This window comes from Pelodiscus sinensis, chromosome 10 (genome assembly GCF_049634645.1).
Source record: "Pelodiscus sinensis isolate JC-2024 chromosome 10, ASM4963464v1, whole genome shotgun sequence".
NCBI lineage: Eukaryota > Metazoa > Chordata > Testudines > Trionychidae > Pelodiscus > Pelodiscus sinensis.
Window position 1 is genome coordinate 31,484,006 of NC_134720.1, and position 10,587 is coordinate 31,494,592.

At 44.7% G+C, this 10,587-nt stretch overlaps 1 protein-coding gene and 1 long non-coding RNA gene across 6 annotated transcripts in view; one reads left to right on the plus strand and one right to left on the minus strand.

Moving 5' to 3' along the window:
- The window catches only part of RSRC1 (arginine and serine rich coiled-coil 1), a 367,002-nt gene that overhangs the window by 351,950 nt on the left and 4,465 nt on the right, over positions 1-10,587 (plus strand). Inside the window, exons 9-10 of the mRNA XM_075937794.1 lie at positions 304-410; positions 1,610-1,756. Coding sequence (XP_075793909.1) covers positions 304-410; positions 1,610-1,756 — 254 coding nt within the window. The remainder of the gene's footprint in view (positions 1-303; positions 411-1,609; positions 1,757-10,587) is intronic.
- LOC112545857 (uncharacterized) overlaps positions 1-10,587 on the minus strand; it is a 51,517-nt gene that overhangs the window by 6,816 nt on the left and 34,114 nt on the right. The gene's annotated exons all lie outside the window — the stretch shown is intronic.

The window sequence follows — 10,587 nt, forward strand, 5'->3', positions numbered from 1 at the left end:
GCTATTCCAGAATCCCTGGCTTTTCCAATACATCCACTCACTGCAATTCTGGCACTATAAACATGTAAGGAGCAAATTTTTATGTCAGCATTGTGAATGACATCACAAAGTGAACAAGTACAGCTTAATCACTCTTCTTGTTCTTAATAAAGCAGAAATATTTCTTTATGATAGAGTATTTTAGCTTTCATTGAAAGTTTTTTTTCCTAGTACATATTTCATAAACAGTAAAATATCTTGAGGGAATACTGCACTGATCATAAGCTTACACTGAAATATGCTGACTTTCTACCCCTTTTGTAGACCAAGCCACCCTGGTAGAACAAGTGAAACGAGTAAAAGAAATTGAAGCTATTGAAAGTGACTCTTTTGTTCCACAGACATTCAGATCAAGTAAAGAAGTCAAAAAGGTAAGTTGTCAATAGCCTATCTTTATGTATAACCCCTAGCCTGCCAGCATTAATGCAACTTCCCTTGACACATCACATTGATACTGGAAGTTAGGATTGCCAGAGTTCAAACATGTACATAGATATTTGAATTGGTACTGAAGTAGGGATGAGTGACAGGACTGGAAGTGCCTGAGAGTTTAGGATGAGGTGAAATATATTGTTAAAATAGCAAGATAGTCAAAGCCCCGCTTAGAAGTTTGGTGGTTTTTTTGGAACATTTTTTTAAATCATTGTCAGAGCACAAAGGTTTTTAAAAGGGGGGAGAGGAAGGAAATAGCCAAATCATCATACAAAGGCAATAAGGTAGTTTATGTTCATCCTAATATCAAATGGGTAAATGATTTTAAAGCCAGATTCCTGAAAATATATTTATGTACCAGAATAACAATGGTCTGGATTTTCAGAGGGCTCTGCAATACTGAATGGCCATTTTTATTTCAGTGCCTAAATATGACTCAGCACATCCAAGTTTGAAAGTTGGGACCTAATTCTTGCAATTGCCTTTATAGAATTATAGTGTAGGTGCTTTTTATGTCAAGGGAAAAACCATGTCCGTAGTTAATCCACCTCTCTGAGAGGCAGTAGCTAAACTGATAGAAGAATTTTTCAGTCAATATTACTGTGTTTACATTAGAGTTTATTTTGATCAAACTGTAGAGCTCAGGGTGCAGAATTTTCTACAGCCCTAAGCAGCATAAGTCAATCTAATTTTTAAGTGTGAGCCAGGGTTCTGTCTGTGTTCAGAAACCACACTCTCTCCATTTTGTAAGATAAATGCATATGCAAATGCGTGTTCTAGTGACAGTCAAATGTTTTAAATGGTCCATTGAAAAGAGTGCAATTACTGTCTTTTCAAATATGTATTTACTTTTAAAAGTTCTCAGTTTTTGAACAAATGTACTTTATGAGAGAAAAACTGAACCTCTGCTCTTTCACTTCCCTATTTGTCAGTAATTTTCTCTCTTCCTCTACCAGCCTGACATGCCCAGGCAGTTCCTTTCATTTTTAAAAATATGAAGATGATTATTCTTTTGTGGATTAGTTAGTGGTTATAATCTGAGCATGTTAACAAGCTGAGTGCAAAATTGTTACTCTGTAATGCCTGGGAATTTTTCAGGAAATGTTCTTGCATCCAAATGTGTTTTTTTTCCTTTTAGTCAACAGAACCTGGTGAACTGAAGTGTGAACCTGCAAGTGTAGGAGTTGAAACTGACAAGCTGTCTAATACTGAAAAAGAAATAGCACCTGGCAACATTCCTACTGCCATCAAGTACCAAGATGATAACTCTTTAGCGCATCCAAATGTAAGAGTGTTGATATTTATTGCACCCTTGAAATAATGTCTACTATGTGGAGTCACGGTCACATGACCTAATACTTTTGCAGTATCGCTTGTCAAAGGTTTTAGGATCCAAAGACTATTTACTGATGAACTCACTGTTGGCTGGTAAAGAATAACACAGCCCACATAATCAAACTAGAAAAGTGTTGGGAGATGGGCCCCACAAGGCTCTGAGTGAAAGTAAAACTATCAAGTGAATGAGTGACAGTCTGCCTTAAAAAATCAAATATAGTTTAACTTCCAGAAGTAACCACACTTTTGTGGGTCACAAGTAAGAATACCAAATTCAGCACAAATTGCTAAGTAGTGCAACCATGCCCCCAAACTGGAAGTTATTCTCCCATGAGATATACCAGACCATCAACAAAAGTAAACTTCTGTTCACCACACCGGGTAACAGAAAGTCAAAAAAGCAGGTTCCTTAGGCAGACCAGACCAGTTACCCCCAAAACACTGAATTTAAAGATGGAGTGGTTCTTTAAAACCAGTCTCATCAAACAAAAGGTTCTTCTGACCCCAAAGAACCAGACACACACCCAGGTCAATATACAACTCAAAACTTTTACCCAAAAATCACACTGTTGCCAATTCTTTAAAATCTAAAATGTAAAGGTTTATAAAACAAAAGAAAGGTGAGATTTAAAATTGGTTAAAGTAGTCAAATACATACAATGAATGCAGAGTTCTTGGTTCAGGCTTGTAGCAGTGAAGGAATAAACTTCTAGTGCAGTGGTCCCCAACCTTTCATGGCTGCCAGGGGTGGGGCCACTCACGTGGCAGGTGTCTGGGGGCGAGGCCGCTCATGCGCCACGCTTCCAGGGTTGGGGCCATGCACGCGCGGCACACCCGGAGCTGGCAGCGTGCATCTTCTGCGCGCCCGGGACGTGGCCTCAGGCTGCTCTGGAAGGGGCAAGCCGGGATACTTCCCTGCTTCCCCACCCACAGACCATGATTGGTCTGGGGGTGGGGAAGAGCATGAAGTCTTTTCCCTCCCATGCCCCCAGGCTCCCAATAGGTGCCCATGCCCCTGGCAGTGGGAGGAGACTTAGCACGCTCCCTCCACCCCAAGGCCAATCAAGACTTGGGGCGAGGGAGCTCGCAAAGTCTACTCCTGCACTGCCAGGAATGCGTGGCACTTCTAAGCACCACGCACTCCTAGCAGGGCGGAGGAAACTTTGCATGCTCTCCCTGCCCCCAGGCCAATTAGGGCTTGGGGGCAGGGGAGTACATAAAGTCTCCTCCTACCCTGCCAGGAGCACATGACCCTTCTAAGCACCGCACACTCTTGGCAGGACGGAAGAAACGTCATGTGATTCCCTCTGCCCCCAGATTCTAATTGGCCTGGGGGCAGGAGAGCAGCAGGGCCTCTGTGGACTAGATCATCCCGCTTGGTGGGCCGGATCTAGCCCACAAAGGCCCTTTTGTCCACCCCAATCTATATCATCTATTTTAATCAGATAATATCACACCAGGATGTATATATTACTGATGTGTTACCTATAATAGAGATGCCTCCACAGGGTATGGCAGAGCTGTAATAGCTTTAGAGTGAGAAACATACAAATTACATTATGTTCAACAAATACTGTCCTCCAAAAATTCCTATATTTTCAGAATTGTGTAGAGATTTACAAACACCATTAATGCAATGGAATGTAAATCCCTGTGCAAATCTATGAAAAGTCAATGGAAATTGTTTGCCAGTTTCTGTGCTTTGATAGTTGCTGAACCACTATTGCATTGTAATCCCAGCATAAGTGAGATTCAAGTCCACATACCTGGGTTTGTAAGCCCAAATCTTGAGCATGTACATTAACTGTGATGCTAGGTATATAATTTCTGAAACTGGGCTCTCAGTTCCATTCTGCAGTATACAGATCCAAGTCAAATTACCATATTCCAGGCTTCCTTGTACCCCGGCTCTGAGCTGTGGCTGCTCTAGTCCTTGATACATGGCGCAGTGTGGGAAAATTTGAGTGTCCACCCTGCATGTTCACAGAATAGACCACCAACATCCCTGCTGAGCCACATTTTGAGTCTGCATGCTTCAGCATCCAAAGCTAGCAACACGGAAGAATCTCAATTTGACAAGCTTCTCTTGCTTGGGCTTTCATTTCTGTTTTTGGGAAGCAGGAAGAGTATCCAGAAGATGCTAATTGATAATCTGTGGATGTTTTCTGTCTACTGAAAGCATCTGTTGGAAGAGGGGGACAATATAGACACAGAAGACTCAAACTGGCTGATATTGCTCAGGACTTTTGGTATAGCTGCTAGTTGCCCCTTGTGGAGCAGGGCCACAAGTGCATACCTCCACAGGATGACCATTAGTGGTTCCCAAACTTCCAACGGAAGAAAATTACATTTTTGGAGCTTTGTAAGTGGCTTTCCTTGTCCTCTAGCATCAGGGCACATGCATGAGGGTGGTAGCCATCCTAGTATAGAAGCAGGTTGCTATAACTGTGGAAAGTGGCTACTCCAGACTGCTAAAGATCCATTGCTAACTAGTATGATACTGGCAAGTGAACTACAGATGAAGTGATGGGGATTTCTGAGACAATCAGGCATGTAGTTTACACAAAAGTGGTGATTTAAAAAAAAAATAGTTGGTTTTGAAAGAACGGAGTTTTGAAGTTGTATCACAGCCATTGACCGGACTCATGTGTCCACAGTTTACTTTCCTCAAGAAGCACGACTGCTCAGTATACTCCATTGTTATGCAGGCCCTTGTGGACCTCTAAGGCTAATTTATGGGTTCCAATGTAGGCTGCACTGAAAAATTTCATGATGCCAGGGTTTTCTGCCTTTTTAGAGTCTACCTTCATGGACAGGTGGGGGCATGTGGCAAGATTTGTGGATTTACAGTATGGCTTGATGTAGATAACAGTTTTGAGATACTGTATTTGGATACAACTTCCCAGTTGTCCCTTACCACGCGTTTTTTGTTTGAAAAACACCTTACAGGATGTGATACAGTGATGATGATAAATGTTGTTAATATATTAAAACCCTTCATTAATGCAACTATAAAAAAAAACCAAACAGTATTACACAATTGGCAGGCAGGCCAGCTACTATTAGCAAATCAAAAACGTAACAAACCAACCCCAACCCCATTAATAAAGCAAAGTGCATAAGCCATGGATTGTACAGTGAAAGCCCTGCTGACAAAAACATTCCCTAATGTTGCATGTCTCCAGCATCCCCATTCTTCTTCCTTGAACATTTAGCTTGCATTGGCACTGCTGCATGGGACAGGGGCCTGGATGGCCTAGATTTAGCCTTTCCAGCTGTTAAGTTTTGGTTCATGGGCCACCCAAACCTGGAATTGTCTAAAGCCTTCCTGCTCTGTGGCACATGATGCCATCATGCAGGCACAGCAGGAGCCTGTCCTCTTACAGCTATAAGCATGAGCAGTTTCTCAAACAGGTTTTTCTGTAGCATAGTATCTTCCTCCCACAGCTGATGTTCCTGTTCCAGAACTGAGCTTTGAACTACTTGTGTGCTTCAGTTCTGTCCTCTTGCTTTGAAGCATGTCTGCACCTTCTCATTTGGCATGAGTCTTTCTCCCTTTCTCGTACAGTACCTTCTTGTTGACCCTGTCCAGAATGTCCACCATAAGCTCATCACTGAAAATATCACTGCTTGGACTGATTTGTCTTAAATCTGAATTCCAGCGACAAGCTGGTGAGTGTGTGTGGCTGGCAAGATGGAAAGACAAGCAAAAGTGAAAGGACCTAAAAATAAAAATCGAATAATGCTTTATTGTCTCAGTATTTCAAAACAAGTTCAATGCATCTGCAGACAACAATGCTTTGCATAATCTCAAAGCCTGAACTTGATAATTTGTAAAATGGAATTTTAATATAGTTGGAGAGGAATGCTTCATTACCCAAAAGCTCTTTGGACACAACTGAGTTAATCATAGTGAAAAGACTGCTCACACAAAGAATGAGAGGTTAAAATTCACAATTGCTTTTTTTATTTAAAAATTGTAGACCAGGTTGGCCTGACTTGAGAGGGGAGAGTGGTGTGCAGCTTACAACCTAAGCCTTTGCCGCCCTCTTGGGAATTCCACATCGTGGATGACATTCTAGATAATTCTACAGGTTCCACAATGGCAAAGGGACATTAGATTTCAAGCTGCCAGTGGTAAGCTAACTGTGTGCCACAGAGGTTTTCAGAGTTACGGTGCCTGAGCAGAATATGTGTAAGTGAAGTGAACTGGTGAGGTGATAGTGGAAAATACTCCTTTTTCTGAAACTTGACTACCTTTCTGGAGTTCCTACTACTGGAGAAGTTTACAGCTATCAGCACTGAATTAACATATTCATTGATTAATGCCTCCCTACGCTGCATGCGGCTTCTGAGGCAGGCTGCTCTGAGGGTATCTACCCAAGAACTGCATGCAAACATAAATGATAATATGAACAGTCAACAACACAGTCTTCACCCCTCCTGACCCACTTCTAGACTACATGCAAACAGCCCGCTATACTTCAAACATTGATTTTGTCACTTGGAGACTACTTTTAACCTACCCTTTCCTCCAAAAGTTTTCTATTTACAGGCAGCTCGTTACCCTGTGGTATGGATGATGTGTACTGTATAGCATACTAAAAGGGGAGGCAATATACAGTTCTTACTTAACACCCCAGGCACAACTCTGTAAGAATTTGTGAGCTTGTCTTGTAAATGCTTGTCTCACTGTTGCATGTGCTTCCTGGTCTTCATTTTGAATTCCATGCAGTGATATAGGCAGAGATGGTGGCATCAAGGCGGGTACACACTGCTGCGTGTGGCTTGTAATAAATTTTGCATTGGGCCATAAACCAGAAATCTCTCCCACCCCAATGTTAATAACAGCTGATATGGAGCCAGAAACTGTTTGTTGGATCCTCTCCAGTCTGATTCTGGATTGTGAGGTAAGAAGATTGCCATCCAGGCTGACTGGACTGTCATGAAGTGTTATTGGCTCAGGGCTGGTTGCAGTACTCAGCATCTAGGCAAACTCCTTCTAAAAGAGGCAGGATAATGGTAAATTCCCAAAGGTGTGGTTCTTATAGCTGTCTGCTCAGTAGTCATTCTTGAGTCATTAAATCTGATCCCTGCGCTAGTCACTTGTTCAGTGAATCCCCAGCACAGCCAGCCTCTTCACTATTCTCTGGTAGATGTAATAACAGTCAGCCTCTTCACTATTCTCTGGTAGATGTAATAACAGTCAGCCTCTTCACTATTCTCTGGTAGATGTAATAACAGTCAGCCTCTTCACTATTTTCTGGTAGATGTAATGTTCTTGGAATTCCTATCAAGTCCAGTATTTTGCTCAACTCACACTCTTGAGGTGATATAAAAATTGATTGTGCTCCCATGACCAGCTAGCAGTGAGCATGGCAAAAGACTTCTTCATGTCAGTGCAGGGGCAGGTTCACTCTGCTTGCAGCTCAGCAATAAAATGAGGCTTAAATGCAGAATGGCTGCACTTCGCTCAGAGGAGTTGCTTCCATTTTCTGGGAGTCAACTGGATAGTCTTGGGATAGGAAGAACAAAGGGCGCTTCCCATGGGATTGTGGAATAGCTTTGGCAGAGTGTCAACATGGAGTTTGGGAGGGCCCCAGACCCGAGCTGCATCCATGTTCCATGATGGAGAAACTTGGGCTTAAGTCCTGTGGGACTCAAGCTTGAACCCATCCACCTTGCAGGGTTCTGGGATATGGGCTAGAGAGCCTGCTGGCCTGAGTCAGACAGGGTTGGGGTTGGGCCTTGAGCTTGAGTCTGAGTCCAGGCTTACATTGCAATATGGACATATCCTCTGAATACCACACTCATCAAACTCTAGGGGTATATCTATATACGAGTGAGATGCATTTCATGTAGTTTAAGGTGTAAATTTAAATCAATATAGCTAAACTGGTTCAAACTCCTGTATAGAAACGTGGAAATAAGAGTGTCCACACAGGAGTCTGAACCAATTTAATGAAATTAGCTTAAAATTAATTAAACCAATAGAACTTTCCTATGTCAATCAGGCCTGACTTTTGGCTATAAAAATTCCCTCTAATCTAATCCACATTATAAAAGACCACCTCAATTCAATATCAAAGTTGACTCTCACATTTTTAGGCATTCCTAATTAGTGTAATCTCAAGTTTTGTGATTTTTTTAGCTCTGCTAGTGGATTTTTCTAAGCTGTTGCATTTCAGCAAACAGCTGTGGTTTTCTACTTCCATCCATGCCACAGGTTGATTGTATTTAATTCAAAGAAAAGAAATTTACTCATCCTGTTTCGTCACGACTGTTCTTTGAGATGTGTGTTTCTGTAGGTGCTCCACTGTTGATGATGGGTCATCCCAGAGCCACAGATGGGAGTTTTTCCTAGGAGTTTTCAGATGGGCCTTGCATATGTGATAGGCAGTTCTTGGCATTTGTGCCTTAACTCCTTGCACACGCAGCCTGACCCTTCCTCAGTTGCTCAGCTATGCCCGAGTAACTAGGTACTCCGAAGTAGAGGGGAGAGCATGGGTCATGGAGCACCCATAGGGATACACATCTTGAAGAACATTCGTTACTGCATAGGATTAGTACTTTCTTTTTTTCTTTAAGCGATGTCCCCATGACTGTTCCACTGTTGGTGACTACAAAGCAGTGACCAATCTGGTCTTCAGAGTCACTGCTTGGTGGCAGAGGATTGGTCAGCTGTGGCCAGTGCGATATCAGACTGGGACTGAGGTAGGATGGCATTATGTTTAGCAAAAATATGCTCAGATGACCAGGTGGCTGCCCAGTAGATGTCTTTAAGGGCAACATTATGAAGAAATGCCATGGATGCCACAACGGCACGGGTGGAATGTGCTCTTGGAGACACTGGCAAAGTCTTATTCCATAAAGCGTAACATCGCACTAAACATGATGATATCCAGTTGGAGATGCATTGGATGGAGATGGGCACACCTTTTGAGCATTCTGCCATGGAAACAAATAGACGCTGAGACCTTCAGAAGGCTCACATTGTGTCTATGTAAAAGGCAAGAGCCCATCAGACATCCAGCATATATAGCGTGGCATCCTGAAAAGATACATGTGGTTTTAGATAGAAAGCAAGTAAAACAATGGGTTTGTTGATATGGAATGAAGTGTCTCCATTTGTAGAAGTAGGTTGTGCAAGTGGAGAGCCTCCAGCTGTGGAGGAGAACTTCCTTCACCTGTTCAGAGCAGTGGGCCTCGGAATCATGGAATCAGACAAAAGCCAGGCATTTAGGTGAAGAGTGGTGAGGCTGGGGATGCAAAATGGTTTCACGTTCCTGAGGGAGTAGATCGTGATTGTCTGGGAGAGGAAGGTAGGAGAGCCATGCGGTGGCGGTATGGAAACCAAGTCTGCCTGGACCAAGAGGGTCTCGCACACTGTCCGAACAGATCTTGTGCAGAACCCTTGGGATAAGAGGAATTGGGGGGGAAAGCGTAGTGAAGTGGTGCATTCCATGTCACCAGGAAGGCATCCCCATGGATCTGTCACCCATTCCCCCCTCCTGGGAGCAGAACTGGGGGCACTTGGAGTTTAAATGTGATGCAAACAGATCTACCAATGGGAATCCCCATCGTTGTAAAATTGAAGTAAGGACCCGAGGATGCCATTCCCACTCGTGATCCATGGAGAAATTGCAACTGAGGGTATCCACCGTAGTATTGTTCACTCCAGTAGGTAGGATACCATGATGTGACTTGGTGATGAATGCACCAGTTCCACAAGAAAATTGCCTCTGCACACAGGGAGCAGGAGTGCACACCTCCCAGTCTGTTTATATAAAACATTGTGGTTGTGTTGTAGGGGATCACCCGTGTCCGTGTCCCCTATTTCCCAGTTAATGCACCCCTTAGACGTACTTGGGGTCTTCCGGTTTATTGAATTCTATAGCCTTACAAGATCCACAGCGCGATTGGTCGCCCTCCGCCCGCTGGGGAAGGGGGTCCGGGCCCGCCCTCGCTCCAAACCCTGACCCAAGGCCCTACGGCCAGGACGCTTGCCCTTACCTAGCGGAGGGGGTAGAGACCCCTAAACTCCCCCGCTCTCCGGGTCCACGCCCCTGCCCTGGGCCACTTCTTCCCCAGACGTGGGCTAACGCTAGCCCGGGGCCCCTGGGTTAAAACTCACCCAGGGTCTCCAGTATTCAGACCTGCCTGGTCCCCGCTGCGGTGCTCCCGTTCCCCGGGGATCCGTCCCTTCCTCCGGTCCGGAGCCCATTTTTAAAGTCCCCGCCGGACGCGGGGGGATGATGCTCCCCCCGGCATCATCATCCCATGACTCCCCCAGGCACCGCGCCGGTGACGTCACTGCGGATGCCATCCCGGCTGGCCCCCAGTCCCTGCGGGTGTTCCCCCGTGTCGCTGCCCATCCGGGGCGCCAGGGCTTTCCGCGGCTTCCCGCCCTGGCGCGGTACTGGCCCTGCTTCCCCGCCTCCGGGGAGACGCAGGGATTTTAGGGAGGGGCGGAGCCGCCCCGCCACAGTTGTCCATGAGGATGCAAACTGTTTGGTTGCGGATAATAGGGACGAAATGGATACAGGTGTTCCTTGCAGTCCTGAACTTGAGAAGGTTGATGTGCAGTCTGACTTCTTGTGGTGAGCATCTGCCCTGAGCCAGTCGATGTTGTAGATGAGCACCCCGTCTCAGTAGGGAATGCATGGTAAGGTTACTGTCTTGTGCATTGGGCAACAGGATGGGATATAACCCAAAGCAAGCCAGTGTTCAAGGGAACAGAAATGTAGGCGAGCGTGTTGAACTACATTATGTAGTTGCAGC